General features: G+C 45.3%; 1 protein-coding gene across 1 annotated transcript in view; it reads left to right on the top strand.

Moving 5' to 3' along the window:
• Positions 1 to 25,149, top strand: part of INPP5D (inositol polyphosphate-5-phosphatase D) — a 28,939-nt gene extending 3,790 nt beyond the window's left edge. Inside the window, exons 5-28 of the mRNA XM_075509130.1 lie at positions 689 to 829; positions 5,634 to 5,721; positions 6,479 to 6,559; positions 6,722 to 6,793; positions 7,066 to 7,189; positions 8,321 to 8,427; positions 8,969 to 9,071; positions 9,807 to 10,003; positions 10,805 to 10,922; positions 11,428 to 11,524; positions 12,882 to 13,020; positions 13,712 to 13,820; positions 13,977 to 14,065; positions 14,304 to 14,385; positions 15,580 to 15,669; positions 15,834 to 15,947; positions 17,055 to 17,137; positions 18,183 to 18,270; positions 19,026 to 19,175; positions 19,937 to 20,030; positions 20,266 to 20,373; positions 21,026 to 21,298; positions 22,881 to 23,457; positions 24,191 to 25,149. Coding sequence (XP_075365245.1) covers positions 689 to 829; positions 5,634 to 5,721; positions 6,479 to 6,559; positions 6,722 to 6,793; positions 7,066 to 7,189; positions 8,321 to 8,427; positions 8,969 to 9,071; positions 9,807 to 10,003; positions 10,805 to 10,922; positions 11,428 to 11,524; positions 12,882 to 13,020; positions 13,712 to 13,820; positions 13,977 to 14,065; positions 14,304 to 14,385; positions 15,580 to 15,669; positions 15,834 to 15,947; positions 17,055 to 17,137; positions 18,183 to 18,270; positions 19,026 to 19,175; positions 19,937 to 20,030; positions 20,266 to 20,373; positions 21,026 to 21,298; positions 22,881 to 23,457; positions 24,191 to 24,193 — 3,127 coding nt within the window. The 3' untranslated portion in view covers positions 24,194 to 25,149. The remainder of the gene's footprint in view (positions 1 to 688; positions 830 to 5,633; positions 5,722 to 6,478; positions 6,560 to 6,721; positions 6,794 to 7,065; positions 7,190 to 8,320; positions 8,428 to 8,968; positions 9,072 to 9,806; positions 10,004 to 10,804; positions 10,923 to 11,427; positions 11,525 to 12,881; positions 13,021 to 13,711; positions 13,821 to 13,976; positions 14,066 to 14,303; positions 14,386 to 15,579; positions 15,670 to 15,833; positions 15,948 to 17,054; positions 17,138 to 18,182; positions 18,271 to 19,025; positions 19,176 to 19,936; positions 20,031 to 20,265; positions 20,374 to 21,025; positions 21,299 to 22,880; positions 23,458 to 24,190) is intronic.
• The last annotated feature ends 871 nt before the right edge of the window (positions 25,150 to 26,020 follow it).

The raw sequence follows: 26,020 nt of genomic DNA, 5'->3' as shown, positions 1-26,020 counted from the left end.
GGTGTGTGGCAGCACAGGTCCTGCTGTGGTTGCCTGGTAGCAGCTGGCTGACTGGGAGAAACCCAGTTTTGTTCAGCTGCCTGCACCATTTCATTTGCTAAGCAGCCAGCCGGGACTTTCTGCATTTGTCAGGGCACAAGACAGCACATACAGTCTGCCTGGTTCAGCCTTCCTTGTGGTGCTGGAGTCCAGGCACCACAGGGACAGGGTGGAGGGGAGCATCCTGTACAGCTCTGTGATATCAGACCCCCTAAGACTGTTTTGGATTGTTTGGAATAAAACCTTCAAAGTGGGACTTGGTGAGGTGAAAGGGAGTCTTCATCTCCTGAGAGCCCCTGAGCTGCTGACTATTAGCAACCTCACAGCAGCCTGGCTTTACCTGCTAAGGCTAATGATCCCACCATGGCTTTGGCAAAGCCAGGCATCACAAGGCTTCCCCTGGCATGGTAGCTCAGTGGTCATGGAGGAGAGGATTTGGGGTGGGGAAGGAGGAAGAGGAGAAGGTGTCAGCGGTGTGGTGGGGGATCCATGGTCCAATTCTGAGAACTGCATATTTACACTGAAATCCAAGGCAAACTGCCCCCCATCTGTCTGTGCTGGCAGTGGAAGTTTCACAAAAATATAAAGCTGTCTGATATTTGGGAGCAGAGAGAAGAGCTGGCTTTTGACCTGTCTGTTTCTTTCACAGTGTCTCTGATGAGCATCTTAAACTCATCCAGGATTACCTGCGAGTTCACATCATCAGTGACTTTGAGATGGTGCAGACTGGCTCAAGCAATCTTCCTCAACTGAAGAAACTACTTACACTTCTTTGCAAAGGACTCTTCAGGTAACTAGAGGCTGGTGTTCAGAGATCAGAGTATAATGCTGTAACACTGTAGTCTAACATAGGTTCCACGTGCATGCATTCAGAACTTGCGTTTCTGGCACAGGGAATTGGCTTACCCTCAAAAACATTACATTTAGATCTCATTACCTGTGATTCTGGTCCAAAGGTGTGAAATCTATATAAAGACATAGTTCTGACAGTGAAGTAGGCAGTTTCAGTCAGTGGAGTATTAATTTTTATGCTTTGCTTAGAAAGAAACAAAACAAAAAATGCACTAACCAATTAACTGCATAGTTTGGTAATGCATAAATGACACCCACAGAATTGTCAAGCACAAGTCGTTTATGGAAACAAGCACATATTGGTGTATAGCTATGTTTTAAACACTGATTTTTCCTTCCCACTAATGCACTGTGAACTTGGAGTGATTCCACTGATGTCAGTGAAGTCCAGCTCAAATGAAAAGAGAAACAATCTAGATTCTACAAATTTTACCTTTCCTATTTATAGACCTGCCAGGTCCCAAATCGGAAAACTCCGACAGGGAACTAAAACCTTGCAGAGCTCCCTCTTTCTCTGGTGGAAGGATGTGATTTCCCCCCTTGCTGCTTGTAAGCAAACAAGGAGATGAGTCCACACTTCTGCAGAGATCTTGGAGCACTCTATGGCAGAGGGCACACACTTCCACATTTGTATCTGTGGCTTGCAATATCCTTCTCTCCAGTGTATTTAGAAGTGAGGCTGGTAGCACTACTGTCCTGATCTTGTTGTCCTAGGGCTCACCAAGGCTGAAGAAAGGGCTAAAATGAGGGGTGGATACTGCTGATTTGGTTGGCTTTAACCCATGGAAGGGTCCAAGGCAGGGAGTGAGTGAGGTGCTCAGCTGCTTGGGACCACCATTACTCCCCTGAAGCGGTGGGCACTGTGCATGTTTTACCAGGCAAAGGGGGAGGAATATGCAGCCCTGCTTCTTCTGCCAGAAGCCAGCCGCCCACAGACAATCCCCTGGCAGGACTGAGGACGGGTTGTGAGAAGAGCTGCCCTTCTTCTGTGCCCTGCTTGAGGGTTTTGCTTCTCTACGCCCACAGAGGGGGAGACCCAGGTGGCTAGCTAAGAATAAACCTGAACAATGGAAACTAAAATCTAATGAAATCACAAGTGAGAGTTTTGTGTTACTAAAATATCTCCAGTACTGTTGTTTTGATGATGGCTGGCTTTTTCCATTTCCAACTTCTTATTCTACTTCACCTTATCTGGGTTTCACAACCCTGCTCCTCATAAATGTACATGGGATGGCAAGAAAGGAGATGCAACGGGTCTACAATCCTCTCAAGTGTCAGGACACCTTTTACATTTCCAGATTTTCTGTAGGATTTTTTTTGTGACTGGACTTTGCAAAGCATCATCCTAGAACAGAGCTCGGTGAGTTCTTCTGCTGGTAGAAGCCTGCTGAGCACAGGGGCACTGCACCACTGCAAACACAGCAAAGGGCAAGCTGCCTGCCCTCTGTCCTTCTGGTGGCTGCGTGTAGCTATGGAAATGTATGTCCTCATGCAGTTCTTCCCCCTGCTTCCCCAGCATTTTCTCCCCATACCTGCATTATTTCAGATAGATGGAGCTGCCTTCTCAATTTTTTTGTGAAGGTCTAGAACTGCAGGCTGTTTTCAGTCCCAGTCAGATCTCTCTGAGGAACATTTCCCCCTCTATTTGGATTGTCCCGTGAATCTCTACCATCCAACCAAACTATTTGTTTAGCTTCAGCTGGCTAATAGTCAGATGCTTGGGTATCTTACTGTTTTCTGCAGTCTTAATCTCTGGGGTTGTCTGGGGTTTTAGCTTACTTCCCTTATCGGACTTCTGAACTCAAATTTAATCAGTGGCGTTACCTAAATTTAATTTTTATTTACCTCAGCTTTCTTCAGCTGCACATGGATTCCAGCTGAATGTACAGGTAATTCCTAGGCTGCTTCTCAGTGGCTGTGTCCTCTTTTTCTTAATAATGTTCAATTTCATTATTTTCACAATATTTGAGAATAGGTTACAAAAAACAAGCAACAAGAAGAAATGTTAATTGGCACAGCTTGAGCTCTTTCACTGGAGTTGAAACTCCTTTGAGTTTCCTGGCACTGCCGAGGGTTAAGAGCGTGCAGGCAGACAGTCACTGTGGCTGAGCTGACCCTGGCTGTTTGTGAGCCACACTGATTTGCTGTGAATCTGAGGTTTTTGTGATGCTGTATTCTGGCTTCTTCCAACCTCCCAGAGCCCAGCTGTCCCATCTTTCAGGGTTGCTCTCAGACACCCTGCCATCACTGTGAAAACTGAGCATCCCGATGCCCTTTGGTTGACTCACTTCTGTGTTTTGATACTGTACTATGGGTAAGCACTGACTGCCAATGTTAGCAAGGTAGAGGGGATGGATACTGGAGCTGCTCAGTGATTAGAAGAAGAAAAGAGCTTATAGTGAACCATGGGGTTGGGAGAGGAATTGGGCCAACCGTTTGTGAACAGTCTGTGCCTTTTGCAGTTCGTGTGTTATCCACGGACATGTGCAGGACCCATTTCTAAGCAAGAACCTCAAGCAAGCACAGCTGGGCCACAGCAGACCGGGAGTGCAGAGTTGTGATCTCTTCCCCCCACCCTCCTCACCACTGATCCCTGATTAATTCAGCAAGGACCAGACCCCAGTGTGCATTAGAGACATTGAAAGCTGGTTTTAACTCTGCTGGAAGCTGCTACTGCCTTCTAGGGCTAGCTGTGGCCAAGGGGGTCAGCACATCTTATCAGAGCCTGGGGGACAACGGGGCAACCACTCTTGGGTAAGGCTGTTCACTCTGGCAGCTCATATACTAAAAATGAAACAAAACAGAGACCTGTAAGGCTGATGAGTACTTTTGTGAAGCATTCAGTGCTACAAGAAATTGGTGTACAAAGGTTTCCTTAGTCAGGGGAATCCTCCAGGGGCTGGAAAGCTGACTCATGGAGAACTTGGTGCCAGTGCAGCAAAAAGCAGGGACTACCCATGTGAGCGGACTTTGTTGAGAGTTCCCTACCAGCTTTAAGTGAAAAACACTAATAGTGGCCTGTTCAGCCTGCTACTGTCTGAAGCCATCATTTGGTCATCGATCATTGCTCTGCATGCTCCTGTTTATTCTCCCTCACTGGATAATTTCCATATGGATCTTTTTAAGGCAGCTTTTCAAGCACTTGTGATACTAGCACTTGTGCAATCATATGTGGGTACACGGGTTTCTGACACTTCAATGAAGATCACTACATATATTTCCTTTATACTATCAAGAGAAGAAAACAAAAGGAGTTATAAGTGCAATTAAAACCACTTTGTGGTTTTGTTGAGTTTGAACACTTGCAGATGCTCTTCCCCCATCCTGACATGCATGCTACATGTTGCACTGTACAGTAAACAGAAGGCAGTTTTCCCATGAGAAATCATTTCTGAACTGCTTCAAGCAGCTGCTGCTCCGTGTTTTTGAGACATGGTCTACACGTCCTGCACTCTTAGTCACAGTAAATATCCTTTCATTCTTTTCAGACTGAACTTCACCCAATGCTCCTGTAACTGCCTGCAGCCTCCTGGGGCCTGACTCCATGGCTGCAGAAATCAATGGGAGTCTTGGGTTTGGGGCCAGAGCCATTTGCAGTGACAACAGCCCTAGGTGATCCAAAGCTGAATAGTGGTGTTGGAGGACTAAGTTTAGCAGACCCAGATTCCTACAAGTGTCTTGTACTTCTGTGTGCCCCATGACAAGTCTTTCAGACTGAAATTTCAAACGTGAGTGCTTAATTTAGGCCATTAATCATCCATGGTTCAGCACCTAGACAAATATGTAATCTTCAGACAGTCAGGCATACTTTCGCTTTGGAGCACTTTCCCCAACAAACAGGGAGTAAAATCCGGTCCATTCAGACTTAGGAAAGTGAGGGAAATCATTAATATCCACTGTTGACTAGGCACAATGCAAGCATCCTAGCACTGCTCCCCACCATCACCTTCCTTTTGACCTCTGCTCCCTGGCTGCTCTTTCCGTGATAAGTCTTGTCATTATCGGAGCGTGGTTTCTGTGCCAAATTCATACAACAGTGTTTTGACAAATGAGCATCCTGTGGAATCTAACTGGGAAATGCTGAAGGAATCTCATTGTAACCAGCAAACGGTTCCCATTCAAGAGATTAAAGGCTGGCTCTTCCACCCCCTCACTGCACCAGGCCCCTCTTTGTCATGTGAGCTAAAAATCTAAAAATTAGTTTCCTCTTCGTGCAGTGTCCCCAGCATCCTGCATCAGTCTCGGCAGCTGTGCAAGACCTGTGCAAAACTGAGCTGCTCCTGCCGCTGCGGCATTCACAGGCACCAAACTTCGCTGGGCTTTGAGATTTTTGAGTGCACTTTGATCTATGAGTTGGCATGGTTGGGTTGATGCTGGTTTTACACAGTGTCCGCAGGATTGGCCCAGACTTTCTGGGACATCTTTCTGGGGAGATTTAGGAAGTTACCACCTCCAAAGCAAAAACCGAGGAACAGCCAGTATGCCCATGCATCAGCCATTGCAAGGCAAAGTCAGCTGCCTAAGTCTAAGCTGCCTTCATTGGCAGTGTCTCTAGGGCAGCTGAGAAATGCTGTCACCACCCATCCCACCAGCTCAGAGGGCAGTAAGAGTATGACACATGGCGAGAGCAGGCCTGGTGTGAACGTGTGCCCATAGTCTCTGCTGCGTGGCTTTGTCCAAAGAGACCAAGTGCTAACCTACCCAACCGCAGCCTTAGACCTCTGCCGTGTCTCTGTTCCCAGTGAAGCCTCTAGGACCCTCCCATCTCTGGAATCCATCCAGAAGGTGTTTGAGCAGCAGCTGCACCCTGGTGTCCATCAGCGCTCACAAGTAAGTTGGCTGGAAGGTGGGAAAAGGAGAAGAGAGAGGAGTGCGGGCGGCTGTCAGCACGGGGGGAGGGAAGGGCTGGTTGCACAGCACTGACCGGTGGGATTCAGGTGATCAGTTACCACTTCTGTTCTCTCTAGCCTCTTTCTGGCTGCAGTGCAGAGGGCACACAGTGAGTTATATCCCCACAGTTTCACTTATCCCATAGTCCCCTCTGCCTGCTCTCCCTTCCTGCCCCAGAGGAAAGTGCAGCGAACTGCCTGAGGACTTCCATCTCCCCATCCTCCCTCAGCCTGTGGGCTAGGACTGCACGTCTCTTTCCATAAACTTCACTCCAGGATGTGTCACTGCCAAATCCTTCCTTCCCCCAGCCCACTTAAGTCCCATGACCTTCCTCTCCCTGCCAGTAGCCCAGAAAACCAAAAGTCCAGGACTTCTGTATGTTGAGCCCTGGACCTGGTCATGCAAACCTGTCCCCCAGCAGCAAGCTGACTCCCTTGCATGCCCAGCTGCCTCTAACCTATGGACAAGGTTTGCAAATTTGTCCTTCCACCCTCCCATACTTCTGCATGTTCAGCCAAACTCCGTGCTCTTGTGCTGCCCGTTATGGATTCGAGCGGCAGAGGCACAAGTGCTGCTCCTTGCTCTGTGTGCGAGGTGTTCCCGGGGCCAGACTGCTGCGCTTCCAGGCCATGCTCTGTGGGCTTGGTAATTATGCATCTCTCTCTCTCTCTTTTTGTTTCTATGTTGCGGTTATCAGATGCTCGGGGAAGCTAGTCCAGTCAATATTGTATTGAAACTCAATCAGCTGATTTCTTTGCTGTCTTCCATTGAAGAAAAGGTAGAGTGTTAAAGCTATTTTATATTATCTTCTTGTCATCTTTTGCCTCTAGTTATGCTTCTTGTTCATCATCAGTGCAATCCTCCTTTGCTCTGAGTTCATTACTCTCAACGTAGTGCAGAATTGCCAAATGCAATTTGGTACACATAAATTCTTTTACAGGTGAAAACACTGTTGATTGAAGGTCCTGATTCAACACACCGACGCTCCCTTATCCCCCCTGTCACTTTTGAGGTAAATGTACTTCTTTAACAACGCTGATCACAATGTGGAAGGACAGTAATGTAGATATATGTCGGTATCTCAGCTCCTGGGAACTTTGCTGTGCTGCCACAGAGATAACAGCTATTCCTGGATGCTGTTTAGCACCATGCAAATGCTTAAGAGATGTCTAGTGGGATTGGCATAACGACGATATGTGTCCATGAATTCAGGCAAGTGTTGCATTTGTAATACACGTGACTGAAGCGTAGAAGATCGCTTACGAGAAATCTGTTTTCCAATAGGTGAAAGCTGACTCCCTGGGAATTTTCTCAAAAATACATCTCAAAGTTGATGTGGAAATGGGAAAACTGATTATCAAGAGAGCTAAGGATGGTCCAGAAGACAAGTTTTATACCCACAAGAAAAGTAAGATGCTTAAGGTCACAAATGCTGGACTAGACTCTCGGTCCCTTGGATGATGGGGAGGGGTTCCCTTCGGCCCCAATGACGGCAAGGTTTGGCCCAGAGTGCAGATATTTTTGCTAGGTCCTGGGTGTTGTGCAACGCTCCAGTCAGTCTAGACTGCCTATTCCCAAAGCGGCCTGCAGACAGCAGGGAGTCATTACTGGGGTAACCAACTTTCACAGATTGTTTTAGACCCGGCCTCCTGGTCTAAATGAAGACAGTGGTAGCAGGACTGCAAGGGAGCAGGTTTTGATAGATGATTCCCCATAGAGATGGTTGCAACAGACCCATTTTCCTACTGAAAAGCAATGTCACTGGAAAAAAAATATTCTGCAGGAACATATTGACTTCTGTGATGATTTTTGATGGTAAAAAGCCAGATACTCAGTTGCAATAACATTTTTTCAGTGAATTTCCCCTTGATTTTTTTTTTTCTTTTTTAATATGTGAATCAATATCTCTACTGATGAGCAATGCCAGTGTGGTCTGTGAAGGCTCAATTCAAACAACTTCCCTTTTCTTCTGTTGTGTTTCTGGACAGGCAGCTCACTGAGATTGAGCCAAGCAGGGTAGGATTTATCAGAGAGTAAACGATGCCCTTGGGTTCTCTCCTGCTAGAAACTCAACCTGTTGCTGGCAGTGATTGAAAAGATTAGTTTTCATGTATGGCTTTCTCCAGCTGGTGTTCATAATTACTTAGCTGCTATTTTAGATGGGGAGGAATCACCTTTACCACCAAATGAGGTTTTACCTCCTCTTTCACAGACAGGGAAGGAATATATGTAGGCTGGCTCAGGATACAGAGAGATTGCCTGCAGGAAGCCAAGGCACTTCACTTCAGACTGCAGGGCTTGGTATGGACAAGAGCTCCAGGCAGAATGATTTTTAGGGGTCCTCTTCACTTCAGAGTCCAAATCTATTCCTATAGGGAACAGGATTAAGCAACATTAAAATGCATGCAGTTATGCAGGGCAAAGTGAGCCCCAGACATAGAAGGCAGTGTAAGTCCTGAGCCTGCGAGCAGGGTCCTGTTAGTTTTGGTGGGATTCTAGTTTCAGTGACTGCAGCTCATAACGCCCAGCCTCTGTTTAGTCTTGCAGCTTATCAAGTCCCAGAAGGTCCCTAACAAACTGGTGATTGTGCTGGAAACAGAAAAAGAAAAAACGCAGCGGAAGGAATATGTTTTTTCTGATTCCAAGGTACATACACAATGTTTACTTCCTGCCAGCCTGGAGCAGGTAGCTGGGTGGGAGTGGTACAAGGGGCATTCCTTGGCAGAAAGAGGAACTGTTGAAGGACGGTGGTTGGCTTTGCAAAAATGAAATTTCTCCTTTGTTCTGGAAACATCCAGAAAACAAACAAGTGTACTGTGTAAAGACAGATACTGGAGAGGGCAAACATTACCTAGGTGCTGTCACTGAGGCGGGAGAATGGAGTGTCAGCAAGCAGTGAGAAGAGGCAAAGAGTTGTGTGAGGGTAGCTGCAAAAAGGTTCATATAGACAAACAAGAGGGAAGTCTAGGCTTTCTTCTGACCAGCTCAGCACTTGTTAAAGTAATGCACAAGCTAAGTGCCTAAGAAAGTACCACAGGAAAGACAGCCTCTTTGAAGGTTTCAGGATAGTGGAGAGCTAATCTGCCCTTCAAGTGTGCTGGGAATTTCCTGGTTCAGCTAGTTTTTCAAGAGGTCCTGTTGCAGGAGTTAAGCATCTCATTAATTGTCTCTGCTCCTCCCTGTCTAGAAGAGAGAAGGGTTCTGCCAACTTCTGCAGCAGATGAAGAATAAACACTCGGAGCAACCAGAGCCTGATATGATCACCATCTTCATTGGGACCTGGAATATGGGTATGGGCTCCCTTCTGACACGGGTGTTCCTTCAGACACTTGCCAAAATGTGTGGTCACCTCCCGTGATGAGCTCCAGACACTGTGTTTGTTCTGTAGCAGATCTGTACACCAGGATTGTCTTCCACTGGGACAGGGGAAGAGCTGATCTCTAGGCTTATTCTCGCATGCAGTTTGACACTTTTCATGGTTCTAGTCAAAGGACCATAAAGTTGGCCCTGATGGGTACTGAAGGATTCCTCCAATGACAGGGAATTGTGGCTGGCACAAAGCTGGTGCAGCAGTGTACGCTATCCTCCACCTCGCAGAAAAGGCAGGAGCAATTCCAATAACTGCATGTCAGCTGCTTCTGAACCTAACGAGGGTTATTTTTCCCATTTTGGGAGAAAAGCCTGGTTCAGCTGCTGTAAGCTGAGCTGTCTGTGCTCAGTCATACTTTAAGGGGTAAGGTAAAGGCAGTGGCAGGCCAGGAGTACAGCTCCTTACCTTTACACGTGGCTAGTCTTGGTAAGCTAATGAAACGGTGGAAGATGGTCAAAGCAGAGTTACTCCTTCATCAGTGAGTCAGGTGGGGTTAACATCTTTGTCATCTTGGAATAGGGTGCCCTGGCTGATAGGAAACATATGGGACAGAGCGAATGTGAAGCCTATTATTTCTGTCCCTATGGGTTGTCTGTATCCTGGGTTTGACAGAACATACACTGACTTACTTTGGTGTTTGATTTGTTAATAAAAGGTGCGGCACCTCCCCCAAAGAAGATCACATCCTGGTTTCTCTCCAAGGGGCAGGGAAAGACCCGGGATGACACCGCTGACTACATTCCTCATGACATCTACGTGATTGGCACCCAGGAGGATCCCCAGGGGGAGAAGGAATGGCTGGAGACCCTGAGGCAATCCCTGCAGGAAATCACCAGTATCAGCTTCAAAGTGGTGAGGGGTTATTCCAGCTACCGCACATAACTCAGGCATATGAGGAGAGTACACGTTGTGCAAAAAAAAAAGACAGAGGAATAAGTGGCATTTTGCCTACACCACCTTCCCTTCCCTCCCTTTATTGTCATTGCATTTGGATGAGGGAGAGTGAACTGAATCTGTCTGTGGACTCCACGAGATCCTCCCCTGGAGCTGGCTAGATGGGCATATTGCCATGGACAGTGATCCCCCCGCTGCCAAAGCAGGAACCCTGCCATGAAGCTCCTCTGCCTACCAGCTTGGGAGCAAGGGGCAGATGCTGAGCACCTGAGTCAAGTGGTGGTGATATTTTGACCTTAATAAAGGAGGAGACTGTAAAACTTTCTGAGCCAGCTGTAGCCTAGACCTCACCCTAGGCTACTGCACTTTCAAAACAGGATGTAACAGCACATAGGCACAATCATAAAAGAAACTGAACCTTATTAAGACCAGGTTTGGACATTCCTGAATTTCAGTGATGTCAAGAAACAAATCTAAGCATATCTGGAAGGCCATAGGAGAGCAGGACTTATGACTCTCATAGTGATTAGGAAACTGTATTTTGTGCAAGCAAGGCAATCCAATGATTAACTAGAAAATAGCACTAGAAAACAGCTAGGTCCTTCCTCCCACCTTTGATTAAAATGACTGAAAGCAGATCCTGAGCACAGGAAGAAAATTTGTGTAGAAGTACTACAGGAGGAGTCAGGAAGGCTGCAGCTACAGCGCAGCTCACAGGTATGTGCAGAAATATAACCTCTAACATTCCCATCCCTGCAGATAGCAATACATACCCTCTGGAACATCAGGATTGTTGTACTGGCCAAGCCAGAACATGAGAACCGGATCAGCCACATCTGCACAGACAACGTGAAGACAGGCATTGCAAATACACTGGGTGAGGAACAGAGCTGGTCTTGTCCAAAGGACTGAGATCTGTTCAGTCTGTGCCAATACTGTCCTTGAAATGGAACAGCTTTTTCTCCACAAGACTCCTTTGACTACATTTATGTGACACTAGTGTTACTAAAGTTATATCCCACTAGCACTGATTATATCTTACCCTGTAAGAGAGGAAATCTATTTGTGTGTATACTTAGCACATATATATATATGTATATTCCCAGCAAACACCTTTGACTGGCTATTGGATTACTCCTTCTTGGGTTTCACAAGGAAACTGCACTTCTTTCCCTTCAACTAATTTTTCTTTAGCATCCTTAGAAAATTTGTACCACGATCTGTGCTGTATGTACTAACTCTTTCTGTGCTGATTAAGTCAACTTGTTTCTCTTCTCCATCCTCCACTTCACTTTTAAGATGTGCTAGGTGCTTTATTATCTTTGCTAGACTCAGCCTGGAGGTGGATTGACTTCTTGACGGTTTTGGCTTATCTTTTCCAGGTAATAAAGGAGCTGTGGGGGTGTCATTCATGTTTAATGGAACCTCCTTTGGGTTTGTTAACAGCCATTTGACTTCAGGAAGCGAAAAGAAACAAAGGTAAGATACATGCTCCCCTCTCAAAAATGGATGTTGACTCAGGGTGAAATTCTCTGGGCCGTGCTCAGAAGGAGGGCCCACCAGACAGTCACAAGCGTGTTTTCCTGACCATAAAAATTTGTTAAATGTCTTCTGGGAGGCCAACCTGTGCTAAAGACCCTGCCCATTGTGTCACCATTTAAATAAGGGACTTCTGCTATATGGCCATACCACATAGGTGCAGGTGAAATGGACAGCAAAATTATTTCAGAGCCAAGGGTAAAGGTCTTGCACAACACTTGTGTGACCTGTCCTGCAAGCTCAGTACATGAGGAAAACAGTTCCCTGATCTGCAGTGGTTCAGAGAGATGTGGGAAGGCTTTTCCCATCCCAGAATAATGTGCTGAAGGGGACTGTCTGCCTCCTCGCTGTAGGCAGTGCTGTGAGCAGAGGAGCTGTGGTGCGCCCTGGGGCACAGCTGAGAAAGACCCTGCTAGGCAGAGCACGCTGTCAGGAATACCAAGAGGGAGGTGCGTAGCACAGAAATATCTCCACGGTGGCTAATTCTCTATACCCAGCTGTGAAATGAGTTTCTATGGTCTAGGCAGGTTCTGTGCAGCACAGGACTGGAAGGCAAAGATCCCAACATCGGTGGGAGATCTGTGCCCACGCTGGGAAGAGCTGGAGCAGTTGGAAGGAGTGGTTTTGAAAGCAAAGAGCACTTGAAATTAAGAGGTTGGCTTTGCCATCTTTCCCAGTCCAGGACCCAGAAAACAGATGGTGTGGGATTTCTGCATAGGGTCTTTGCCACTGATGGAGTTAACTTCTATGGAAGGGTTCCCCAGGGCCTGGAATAGCTGCCAAAATCTAGTTATGTGTTTGCTGCTAAAAGCTGAAGGCAACAATCTAATGCTGGGTTTCTGGGACATGCAGCTCAGAAAAGCACAGCCCCAGGAGGCGACCAAAGTGGCTTTAGGACAGCTTTCCAGCCTTTCAATTCAGGTGGAAACAGTCTGACACCCAAGGTAGAGCAGCCAGGAGCTGCTGTAAATGCCACTGCCCCCTCCTCACAGCAGGCTGCCCTCCTGCCCCCCAGCTCCCCGGGCCACACACAATACAAGCTGCAGCATGAAAGCTGTGCTGCGTTACTGGTTGCTACTGGTTGGCTCACCGGGAGACACTGAGCATGTTACCTGGGCCTGTCTGCCGAGGTGCAGAGCGAGGCAGGGGTGGCAAGTGCTCAACTTCTGATCTGCTCTTCTCTAGGTGTTGAGCCAGATCGGTTCCTGCCTGGTAAAGCGGCAGTCTCTGCCAGCCCAAGAGTTTAGAAATTGCATGGCAATTTAGTATGTCAGGCAGATGTTTCTTGTCTTGACAGACGCAACCAGAACTACACGAACATCCTGCGCTTCCTGACACTGGGAGATAAGAAACTCAGTCCGTTTAACATCACTCATCGCTTTACTCATCTTTTCTGGCTGGGAGACTTGAACTACCGCGTGGAACAGCCCCCAACGGTTAGGGACTCTGTGTGAATCCCTGGAGAGACAAAATACCGTGTTGCTATAGAAGTGCTATCTTTTTCTAATCTAGGGCAAGACGGCAGAAAGAGGGGAGGCAGAAGGGATCCCCAGGGCACGAGCGTGACACCAGTTGAGGGAGAGTAAGGAAATCCCCTTTGCCCTCTCCAAGGATTAATAGGCGCGGGGCACGCCAGGAATGCCGTCTGGCACATTTTGCTGCTCCAGGCAGCATCGCTTCCCCAAACCTCCCAACTCTCCTTCCCACTGTGAGCGAGCATCTGTCCCTGAACAGCTTGATCCAGAGATTGCCTTTCTGCTCTATTTGGTTAGCTTTTAATGGCTCAGAACAGGCCTTCAGAAACAGGCAAGCCGTAATAAATACTGGATAGGTTTCAGTAGGCGGGAGACAACAGCAAGCCTGGTGTTGATGTGCATCTGGTTATGTGTGTGTATGTGTGTATATGCTTGTGTAGGGGATGTGTGGGCTTTTTGATGCCTGTTTTGACAGACAAATGTTCAGCCATGCAGCAAAGACTGGGGCCTTTCAGTGAAGGGAAAGGTGGGGAAGTGACAGGGGGTACAGCTCTGTGAAGCAGTTCAGAAGCACTTGCCGGCTCACCAGTGAACAGAGTATTTATAAGAAGGTTTTGCATCATCTGCAGCTCTGCTGTTTCCCTGTTGGCAGGAAGCAGAGAATATTATCCAGAAGATCAGGCAGCAGCAGTATCCGGAGCTGCTGGCTTTTGACCAGCTTCTCATAGAGAGAAAGGACCAAAAGGTGTTTCTGCAGTTCGGTAAGATTCTGAGTTTGTTGGCAGGTTCATCTCCCATTTCTAGCAACTTTCTCTGCCAGACTTGATGTGGGGCAGGGTGTACAGAGCAGTGTCTGTCTTGCCCAGATGAGGGCTCTCAATGGGCCAAACTGTAACAGAGTTATCTGTCTGTTTTAGAGGAAGAAGAGATTACTTTTGCTCCAACCTACCGTTTTGAAAGAGGTACTCGGGAGAAGTATGCTTACACCAAGCAAAAAGCTACAGGGGTAGGTGAAAACTGATTTCCCTTCAGAAGTATATGCCAGAGCAGGGAAAGTAACTCCTACAGAAGAAAGCGACCTAAACCAATCTCTCCATTTTCTGCCCTTGTAGTGTTTTGAAAGGAGTCAAAACAAACAAAAAGATTTGACACAAATATATAGTGCTTGGGCAAGTGAATTTCCTGTTCTTTTGTGAACTGGTCCTTTCCCTTCTTCTTGACATCACTTCTCCTTTGGTTTGCAGATGAAGTACAATTTGCCATCCTGGTGTGATCGAGTGCTCTGGAAATCATACCCCATGGTGCATGTTGTGTGTCAGTCCTATGGTGGGTAGATAACAGATTGTAGATAGCAAAGCAATCAGTCTGAAACGGAAATGATTCAGAGCAGAGTCTGTAGGATCTCCCTGCACTGCCAGGCACTCAGCATAGAGGGACCTGATGTTAAACCAGGCAGAGCGGAGCCAATTCTCTCTGCCTGTAACCTTACAAGGTTGGGAATTAATTCTGTTATTCTTTTATATGCAGAATACCACTCAGACAGCTGCAGCTGTCCAGCTTTAGGCCACGCTGTAGGATCACTTTATGCCAGTTATTTCTTGGCAACAACAACCACTTTTCCTGCGCAGTTACCACCAGGAGCTCCTTGCTTGGTGGTGCCAGCAGGGCAGACCCTGTGTACACAGCCCAGTCTGCAGAGGCTGGAGCTGCAAACATGTCTCTTCTATCAAATCATATTCCAGAAGGACTGTGTGGTACCAAGAGCCTATTCCCTTTCTTGCTGAGGAGTGCCACAAAAGTGCAATGCAGGGAAGAGAGGAAGCCCATAAGACCTGTTTAAAAAAAGGCTCAGATACTAGTTCCTGAAATTTCATTGACTAATATAGGACCAAGCATCTGAGCATGATGTTGATGGTTTCCTATGCATGGGATTGAGAAAAGGTCTGTAGAAGTCTCTTGGGGAATAAGGTGGACTGAGCTGATCACAGACCCTATGATGATGACACATGTGGTCAAATAAGCACCTCTAGAAAGTCTGGCATCTGCTTTTATATGCTGTTCTGTTCAATGGACGGGGCTTGCTGGAACTCGGTGTGCACTTAGGTCAAGTCAGGACCTTGCTCACTCGCCATTAATCTTGGGCCATGAGTTGCTCTGTAGCACTGAAGTAGCACCAGTGTATTCTTGTGTGATTTCCTGCCATATTAGAGCTTTAATTAGCAGTGCATGTTGCAGAGGCAACCAGGAAGCCTGCAAGTGGTTTTTGTACTGGGGGAATCTAACACTGACAGTCACTTGCAAAATGATCCGGTAAAGTTGTGTCCGTTAACCAAATCTTTATGTATTTAGACAAAAGAGTTACATTCCTATAGACTAACATGAGATTATGTAGAAACACCTTTGACTAGAGACAGTTACCACAGCGACAGTTATGTTTTCTGGAAAATTACCGAATAATATTTCTATCACAGCGATCTCACTGGAGCAGGGCAGTAACTATCCTCCCTTTCTCGTTGGCAGGCTGCGCCACTGACATCATGACAAGTGACCACAGTCCTGTCTTTGCCACCTTTGAAGTGGGAGTCACCTCACAGTTTGTTTCAAAGAATGGTTAGTCAGGCTGGGTGCAAATGTGGTTGTCTTTACCTTTGGATATAAAATGCAGTGCTTTGTATATGTTGAAAGAAAAAGCTGATTCTTAAAGAGTCCACTCAAAAATGCCCTCTCTTTATCTCCTACTGAAAATGCCATTATCTTCCCCTCCTCTTTCCTAGACTCCAAGTACACAGATTCCCAAGGGGAGATAGAGTTCCTGCACTGCTACGCTACTCTGAAGACCAAGTCCCAGACCAAGTTCTACATCGAGTTTCACTCTAGCTGCTTAGAAAGTATGGTTTTGCCCATCTTTATTCTTTCTGTCAAAGTTTCCTGCTTGTTTGGATTAGTTCCCCTTTCTCTTGCTTTGATGTAAATAAACAACTGCATAGATCACTTGTTCCAGTGCAAAAAAGGGATGTCCTAGAGGTTTGTTGTAGTTTACAAGTCATCCTGTACTGTCAGCAATACAATCCAAAACTCACAGCTATTCAGCTGTAACCCATGCTTAGACATGTAGCCTTCCACCATTTCTTCCATCTTGTTTGGCAATCTGATCATCTCTTTCTTGAAGAGAAACATGTGTTGTTCTTGCTTATCACACAGAAAATCTCTACTTAGCAAACGATTGATTAAATTTGTAATTGTGCCTGCTACAAATGATCAGGTGCTTTCAAAATAAAGCATCTGCATTATGATAATAAAAATAACTTAATTACCCTGGTTTGAAAAGAGTAAGTCAGAGGATCAGCTTAAAGTGAAAGGAAAGATAGTGGTTTGATTCTGTAAATGGGACTGTGTACCCACTAGTGCTGCAGATTTTACTCCCTGTCCCTGTGCTGCAGGGCTGAGTCTCAGCTGTTTATGTAATGCGAGCCTACGTGCCCTTGCTGTGGTTTTTTTTAAGCGATTCCCCATCACAGGACTGCTCCTGTAAGTGGGACAGCATGCCTTCGGTGTATGCTTCATCACATTATCGCATGTCAGAGCGCTGTGTCAAAGACAGTTCCATAAAAGATTATTTTTTGGCTGTATCAAAATTTGCATAAATTTCTATGGAAACAGTGTATTACGAATCTTAAATTAGAATTTCAAAAGTGTGCTATCTTGAGTGGCGTAGGAAGAGCTGTCATGTTCTTATCCTCCAGTCCATGTATGCACTGAGCTTTTCAGTGCCAAGTTTAACTGTAAAATAAAACCGTTTAACAATGCTCTAGTAAAATCACTTGTAAGTTTACTGTGTAAACAGTCACCCAAAGCTCAGACTTTAAGCTTCTTAATACTTGTGTCCAAGTGGGAAAATAATTGTAGGCCTTTTGGAGATCTAGCGTCTGAAAAGGACTTGTAGCCAAGTTCTTGCTGTCTCTTCTCTGGTGAACTCCTTTCTCATCACTTTGCAGGTTTTGTAAAGAGCCAGGAAGGAGAAAATGAGGATGGGAATGAAGGGGAGCTTGTGGTAAAGTTCGTTGATGCTCTTCCAAAGGTAATCTGGGACTATGTTTCCATTTCCATATGGAAGGGAAGCCTTCCACTTGCATCCCATAAGCAACATTACGTCTTTTGCTTATATAAACATTACTTTCAGGAACATGGTTGTGGTCTTGTTTACACTCAAAAGGGAATGCAGGATGGGCTTAAGCTAAACAGAGTATGTTATAAGAAGGAAAGGACTTTCTTGCCAGTATACTTTCATCTGTATCAGGAATTTTGCTGGCCTGATTATGTTACTCAGGAGCATGACTTTTTTTCTCACCTTTTCAGTGAGCATAACTATGCTGACAGGTCTTTTAAGCAGGCCCATTTTTTTTTTTTTTTAGTTTTAGATGGAAGATAAAACAGCTATGCTGGAGTTTCTTTGCCCTGTGAGACAAAGGGTTTTTTTCTTGATATTTTTGAGAAAAATTGACTAAGTATTTTTTACCTGTGTTAAAAAGACCATCAATGGCCAGAAGTAATGTTCTGCGTGTCAGTGTCAAAAACAAGTCCTATCCTTGAGATCGGAGCTGTTCTCCATTTGCTGGCATGGTGGGAGCTGGAAGAACTATCAGAGCTCTTGGATTTGGAGCAAATATGTATGTCAGCACCCTTCTGAATAGCCCAAAAGAAGAACTGCTGACTTTGGAAAGAGTGCCTTACACTGAGAGACTGGGGAAAGACTCTACAATAAGTGATTGTAACAACAGCCAAACAGATTTTTGGGCACAGACTGTAACCAGAGTCCAGATCTATTCCTCCTAGAGCAATTTTCAGTCTGCACTGTAGGAAAAAACTGCAGCTCAGCCCAATGTGAGTGTTTGATTTGTAGCATTCTGTCTGCTGTGCTGGGAGCGAGAGTGTGGAGACTCTAAAAGTGTGTAGCCTTCTACCACAGACCTCCAAACATCGTCGAAGAGGCTGATCCTGGGGGTGACATGATACCCTCATGGGTCTGTCCAGCTAAGTTTTGCTCATTTGGGACTGAGGCACAGGGAGAACTGTGTTCTTGTAGACCACCTATTGTATTGACCCACATGAACTTGTCTTTGCAGCTGACTCCAATTATTTCAGACCCAGAATACCTACTGGATCAACACATCCTGATCAGCATTAAGTCATCAGACAGTGATGAATCTTATGGTAAGCGCTTAGCTCTAAAGTTCTGGATGAGTCAAAATCTACTTAGATTTTTCCAAACCGCTGAAAGAGTGGGAGAGAACAGAAGTAACTCTTATAGACTGAGCATCTATGATGCTCTGACTTCTGATTTAGAACTCAATACATACAAAAATACATTGTGGGCAATATTTTGTGAGGTAATGATGATTAGAGGAATATGAACTAGAAGCATTAATCTGTGTGAGCTTTACCAGCCCTAAAACAGCAGTGGCTTAAAAAGAAAGTACTTTACAGGAATTAAATCAGGAGTCAGCCTGTTTAAATGGGTTTATTCAGAACGTACAAATCCTGTTTCAGTTGCACTTACTTGATGCATTTCTCCTGGGTACAGAAAAGTCATTGTCAGTGCTGCTTGCTTCGAAATTCTAACCAGCCAGAGATTGCAGTCCTTGTCCACAGAAGGCTCTTTGCTGAAATGCCATTAACTGAAATGGCAGTCACAGGCTCAGGTTTTCCTTACCAGTAATGGAAGCTCAGAGCCCTGTAGTCACCCGCGGGTGTCTCCAATGTCCAAATCCTTCACACATACATGAAGAAGTGAAATGAATGCCCCTCATTTCTCAAGAGATATTACACTCCTTAGTGTGATCCAAAGCAGATGCTCTCCAGTAATCTCAGCCCTGTCGGCATAGTGATAGTAGATGACTGACACGAGAAAGAGATTTCAATGCTTTTTTTCTCAGTCACAGGCTCATTGTCTCCTTGCCATTATCTAGGGGAAGGCTGCATTGCCTTGCGAATAGAAGCAACAGAATCCTTAGTTCCTATCCATACTGTGCTGACACACCATGGTGAGAAAACAGGGGTCTTCCAAGGTGAAATCAAGTTACAAACATCACAAGGAAAACAGAGAGAGAAATTGTATGGTAAGGAACGAGATCATCTCTGCAATGCTTGCTCTAGAGAATATCCATCTCAAAAGATTTCTGATAACTGTCACGGAATTGAAAATTATCCTTGCAGTGCTTTTAGTCCCAAAGAGGCAAGAGCTTTTGATGCTGACTGCAAGGAGATGTGAGTATCGTTAGTTCTCAGGAGTATACCTGTACTCTTTCAGAAAGACATAGCAATTCCATTTGGGTTTTTTTTTTTCATCATTCAAATAAAAGCAGACTGAGAGAGCCCCCTGTCTGTCACTGATACCGATTTTATTGAATGGTGATGCCTTATTTCCACTTGCAGTGGCTATATGACAAGGTGCTGAAGCTCTGCCTGCTCCAGTCACCCTGGGGAACATCTGCAAAGAGCATGTGAGGCTCTCAAGGAGCAGTTCCTCAGTTAAAAGATCACAGACTTTGCTTATTTTCACCTTGCTACCTGTTGTTGTCTTTCAGAGTACAAAAGCAGCCTCATGACATTTACTATTATTGTCAATGGTAAAATGACCCGTATATGACTGTTTGGGGGATCATGACCTTTGTATTTCAAGATACACACTTTTTCCTATGTCAACAAAACACGATATGTATTAGTGGGCAGTTGTAATAGCAACAACTGTTTAAAACTGTCTCATTGTCATTCTGATAGACAAAGGGAGATGCCTTAATACAAGCAGTAACACAGAAAACTTAAGGAACCAGACTCTGAGGCTGCCAAAACACTCTTTTATGCCTTTTCTTTCCTTCAGATTTTGTCAAGATTGAACGTGATGAAATCGCTGGGCAGAAACCAAAGAACATCAGCAACTTAGAGCCTAGCAAAGACTGGGATCAGACTAACAGGTAAAGGGCAAGTGGGTAAGTCAGTTACAGAAAACTAGTTGGCTCAACAAATGCAAAGCTGGGCTTGCTGTGGGAGCAGTATTAGTAGGCATGGTGAGCACTGGGAAGCTGCCTTTGTGGCTCTCTGGTCAGGGCTGGTCAATGCTTATGTCCCCAAAGCTTCAAAAGCTGAGAATGCATTAGTCAAACTGGGTCCCTGCACCCCACTTAAAAAGGGCCCCTTTATTTCCAACAGAAAGTCAAAATCTACTCATCTGATGGCCAGAGAGGCAGCAGCCATTGCTCGCTATTGGGGGAGTGCTTCCTCTTCTCCAGACAACCCGGGAAAGGAGGATATGTTACGGTAATCTTGCTGCTTCACCTCTGCCAGCTTGGGGTGGGAAGCTATGCTCAAACTGCCTGTCTTTTTCCTTTCCAAGAGTCATAGGATGCTTCTGGGTAAGGCTATCCTTTCACTCCACCAACCTTTCACGGGTGCGTTTCTTTGCAGGCAGCTTCCTGCCTTCTGCCTGCTAGTCTATATGGGTACACCTCAAAAGGCCAAACGTCTCTCCTGTTGTTCCAGCAGCATATTCCTATGCTGCACAATGCTGCCCAGTGCTGCTATTTGCCTCTTGCTTGGAGCTGTCCTGCTGCAGCTGCCAGTTGAACTGCTGGGCCCAGAAACCTGTAAAAGCCCCTATATGTGGCTGCAGAAGCTGAGTGCTCTCTGCAGCCTGGAAATGGAAGCATCTGCCACAGCCAGAGGAGCTATTTGGGGCTGGGGGAGGTGGCCTTGACCAAGCTGCTTCCTCTCCAGTGACCCAGGGCAGGGAGCCGCTAACAGGACTCCCACTTATTCTCTGATACTGAAGCAACAGTGACCAAAAAAAAAAAAAGTAGGTGGTATTGAATGTAAGCAGTCAGTGGGCACTAAGTCCTTTGTAGCTGGCAGGGAGACAAAAAAATAAATGTATTTGTGCGTGTATCTGCCTAACAATATTTCTTCTCTTCAGCAGCTCCACTCTCACAGACATCAGCAACCCCAACTACCTGGGGATGGCTGCTTTCTCTCAGCAACCCTCTGCAACCAGCCAACTTAAGCAGATACCTTCACCAGACCAGCCACCTTCTCTCTGGAGTTATGAGCAGCAGCCCAAAGAGACTACCTCCGTAATGGGACAGAGTCAGTCATCCTCCACATCACCCTCCTTGTCGCCTCTATCTCCAAAAACATCCCTTCAGCCTACAGTAAACAGAAACATTTGTAGTCGGAGTCAAGAGTACCTGTGAGTCTTTGAGTTTTGCACTGGGGCTAGTCCCCTCTCTCCTGTCATTCTGCACAGTCACTATTTCATTATCTGTACAGAGAGTTCAAGGTGCAGCATATTCTTTCAGTCTTATCTCTAGAATTAGAAAAAGATAAGTGAAGGTCACAAGTGCAGACATCACATACTCAAAGAAAAGTAGTGTAGTGGTTCCTCAGACTTTTGTGAAAGGAAAGACAAAAATATATGTATAAGTTTAATTCGCTAGGAAGAGAAGAGGAGAAGACTACAGAGTTGACTGTAGTAACAAAGACGAAAAGGGAAGAGTGTGGCATAGATCTTTCCACTGGATGGGAAGGAGAGCTCCTTCACATGTCATACATGAAGTACTTTAACTGAATTTCTGCTTACACTACTATACAAATGTCCAGCTCGCTATAGAAGTTAGCATCCCTGTGCTGCATCTATCACAAGTCTTGATGCAGAATTTCCATCCAGCAATTGAAAATATCCCATCCCTACCCAACTTAGTAAAGTGATGAGGCTACTCGCCCTAGTGTGTGTACGCAATCAGTGTCCTCGTTCCAGACCTCTTTTTCATAGTGACAGCTGCTTTCTGACTCTAGGCTAGAGTTCACTGGTAAATGTATGTGGCACTCTGTAAGCCAGAACTTGCAGAAGTCAGAGCTGCAAGCACTGCCTCAGTCTGTTATGTACCTGACAATGCTTCATCATGCTCTCAGCTCTTTGCTCCTGCATGTACTCACTTCCAGAAAATAACCTGAAGCAAGGAACACAACTCATTTGAAGACACCCAAAGAACATGTACCACTCACCCCTATTCCACTCTGTTCAGTGATATTGTGGCTGATCTTTTAAGTATCATGGCGGTTCTCCAAATGAAAGCCTTGCCAAATCATTTTGAGTCATACAAAACCCACGAAACCTCCCTTGTCCCATTGTACAGCTGTGCTGTCACTCCAGTCTGAGCCTCAGTTCAAAGGGCTCAGCTGTGAACGCACAATGATTGCCTCACCCTACAGTACATAGCTATTACTTATATACAATGCATTTGGGTGCATTAAGGAGTTTTATCCCTTCCCTAGGAATACTATGTGGCATTGGTAGCAAGAAGAGATTGACCTAGTTGTAAAATGCTACGGTGTGATGTGAGCTCTTATGTTAACTGTTCAGACAGCCATTTCGATCCTCTCTGCCAGATCTGAGGATTCTTATTAATATTTAAATTCAGATTTGTGCATGTCGCGGAGCCATCGAAGCACTTGGTGCAGTTTGGCTCAGTAGCTTATCTCTGTTTAAAGAGAAGCCAAGTATCACTCTGACAAGACTGTAGTCCAGCAGGGAGTTTATACAGTACCATGCATATCTGCTCTCAGCTGTCATGTTAATAACGATTAAACAAAGTGAAAATAATACACAATTCTGTTCTCTCCCCCCGAGTTTAATTGTTATCCTGTTACCCCTCTGCACAGTCAGTTTAGTTTTATCATGTTAATTTCCTATTCGTTTTCTCTTTAAATCAGTCAGTGTCTCTTGCCTGCTCTTTACAAGTCTGCTTTTTACACTGCTTTGATGACTACAGGCCACCTGAACTGGGGAAAACCACAGCAGAGCCTTTGCTTCAGGAGGAGGGACAGCAAAAGCCAGAGATGTTTGAGAACCCACTGTATGGCTCTATGGGCTCTAAGGGCAAGGTGGCATCAAAGAAGGAGCAGGACTACCCCAAGGCCTTGCGAAAAGAGCAGCTGCCACTGCCTGATCAGAGCTTTCATCTCACAAAGTCACAGGAGCCTGAGAGCAGCAAGACCTCTGGCAAACAACCATCACCATCTTTCCTGGTCCCCACACAGCGATTTCGGTCCTACACCTGCTCTGGCCAATCTGAAGAAAAGAATACAGGTGAAAAGACTCAAGGCAAACCGAAGATGACTACATCATCAGAAAACTCAGCACCACTCAAAAAACTAGTCAAGCCATCGAGGTCTGAAGTCAGCTCAAACATCCAGGGACAGCACAACAAGCCGCCCCTTCCCTCGAAGAGCCGGGCAGTGCTGGACATGCAGAACTCCAAGGGCCGAGATTATCGGGACAGTTCAGAGCTGCCACACGCCGGGAAGCATCGGACAGAAGAGGGACCAGTCAGCAGAACAGCTACACCGGTGTGTTACTTGTGGGAATAAGGCAGGGTGGAAGTTTTATTAGACTGTGGTGTCACAGCAGAATACTACTAGAGTAGTACTGGCTTAACCACTGTGCCCTCGCTCTGTATTTCCTAACCAAGCTCAGAGCACTGTCCCACAAACCTACAGGACTTGCAGAGCAGGGAATGCAAGGGAGTATCTTAAAGTAATATTGCTGCAGAAGATGTCATGTTTTGAAACCATGGCTTTAGTTTTGCATGAAGTTTTAACTTCTTCTGGACTGTTTAAGCTTCATGGCCAGAAGAGGAATGCAGGTAGTCAGCTATGTTGTTATTGCTCATTTGGTGCATACTGCATTGTTTCTGAGAATGTCCAAATGACAGCACAAATCTACAGTATTGGCTAATAGATTTGCTTTGCTGTAATTAATAAAAACATGATTAAAAGTAGATATCTATCAGAAACACTTATCAACTTAGAACAGTGGTGTCCAAAAACATTACTGAACCCTCTACAGAAATAATCGCACATCTACTTTTCTGGGCTGGTGGGGTTTTTTTGTTGTGGTTTGGTTTTTTTTTTTTCCAGAACGTCATGAGCTGGGTGAGAAGGAGTAGGGGAGGTCTTAGAAAATGGGTTTGGGAGAAAAAGAGACCCCACTTGAGTAAGCTGTAGGATTTTTTTTTTCCTTCTCCATCAAAACTTTTAGAATTGACAGTAGACAAGCTGATGTCTTCTCTTGTCTCTACAGTGAAACAACACAGCAGATGGCACCCTAAGAGGAATCCTGATGGGAAGAAAGATGGAGATTACTGCTTTGTTCACACTGATGTCCTCTGGTCTGGTTCTAAAAAGACTGGGGATTTTTATTTTTGAGGGTGTATCCCTCTCTGTGATTATGAAAGTGTTCTAGCTGAGAAGTTTATCCTATGTGGCTCAGACCAAGAAGAGCCAGGACCACAATACCAAATGCAAGTTAGCCTTTTGTAGTGTCACTTTGGTACTTCTGTTAAGAGGCAGGTGGTTAAGTACATGCATTAGTAAATGTTTTGGAAAAGAGGAAGGTACGGTATAAGGACTAGGAGATGGAAGGGGTGTATTTTAAAAAAACCCTTTCTACAAAAGCAAAACTTTTATTTTGTGTTACAGAATTCCTATTGAAGAGTGATATGTAAAAGAAAGCATTTTGAAAGCGGTACAGCTCCAAAAGCATGTCCTATTCATGGAGCAAGGAGTTAGGGGAGGGTGGGAAAAGAGTTTGAATAGCAGATACTGATGAATGTCACGCACTGTCAACGGAGCCGGCTTTGCCTCTAGTGTGAGCTCCCAGGCTGCATACATGCATTATTCATGCAGAGTGTGAGGGCTGGCCCTTGGCACTGTAGCTCTTTTTTTTTTTTTTTTTTCCTAGCAGGTAGTGCTTTTGTACCCCTAACAAACAAAGGGAAATATCAGAACTACGTGCAGAAATGGGAGAATGGGCAGGGTCCATAGGCAGCCTAGGAGCATAGCTGCCTGAATGGACGGACAGCAATCATTCCAGCCTGTCTTACAGCAAGCACTCTGTTTTGAAGGACACTGGCTGGCTGGTTTTGTAGCATTCTTAATAGATTAATGCTGACCTTACTGTACACTTTTGTTCATTGACTGAGAATGAATAGTATTAACATACTTGTAATTTCTGTTATATTCATGTTAAGTATTAATGTCGTGGTTACAATTAGGCTATGCCTGTTTGTGACTTAATCATTGCTATTTTTTCCATGTTGATTACTTAAAAATAATAAAATAGTCACTTTTCTGATTATTATTTACTGAAAATTCAGAACTGCCTGCCATGATTTAGCTTTAGTTGGGTGTTACACCAGCTCACTCAGTGACAGGAGTCCCTGCCCAGAAGAAACACCAAAGGCACGGAGGAGTGCAGGGAAGATACAACAATGCCGCTGCAATATTGCAACTGAGGACACATTCGTCTGTGGGCACAGACCCTTTGTGCATACAGCTGGTTTAAAAATTCTAGCACCCATTAACAGGTACACTTACTAATTGTATGAGTATAGAAAATGTACAGTAATTTTACTGGAGCGGAAGAGGCCAAGCATAGGCTTGTGAGAATGGGTGGAAGAGGACAATCTGTAAGGTAGAAATCTTTTAAAGAGAGATGCTTTTCTGCCATGCAGGTTGGACTTTCAAGGCATTGTTACTGAAACACCTGGCTCTCTAACCTACAAGTCAGCAAGACAGGCCATGAGCTTACATTCCTCTTGCTTTATTCAACAGAATCCTCTCTGTGTAATCCCCATAATTCAATACCTGTGGTATTTCCCTGGCCCTGGGGAGCATTTCACTTTTCTGTTCCAGATTGTAGAAGAACTCGTATGGCCACAGAGTAAAACCTTCCTGGAGCAGGTGAGCTTTCTGTCCAATATGGAGAGTTAGATCAGTTCCTATTAATTCTGTGGTGTATTCTTATATGCTTGGAGGTAGAAATGCGACAGGATTTCTACAAAAAGTTTTTCACTTCTCAACGAGATAGGCTCAGATTTTCTGTGCATATCCACTGACTTCCTAAGCTGTA

The sequence above is a fragment of the Mycteria americana genome, chromosome 7 (assembly GCF_035582795.1).
Source record: "Mycteria americana isolate JAX WOST 10 ecotype Jacksonville Zoo and Gardens chromosome 7, USCA_MyAme_1.0, whole genome shotgun sequence".
NCBI lineage: Eukaryota > Metazoa > Chordata > Aves > Ciconiiformes > Ciconiidae > Mycteria > Mycteria americana.
Note: the sequence above shows the minus strand (reverse complement) of the source record. Positions and strands in the feature narration are given on the sequence as shown.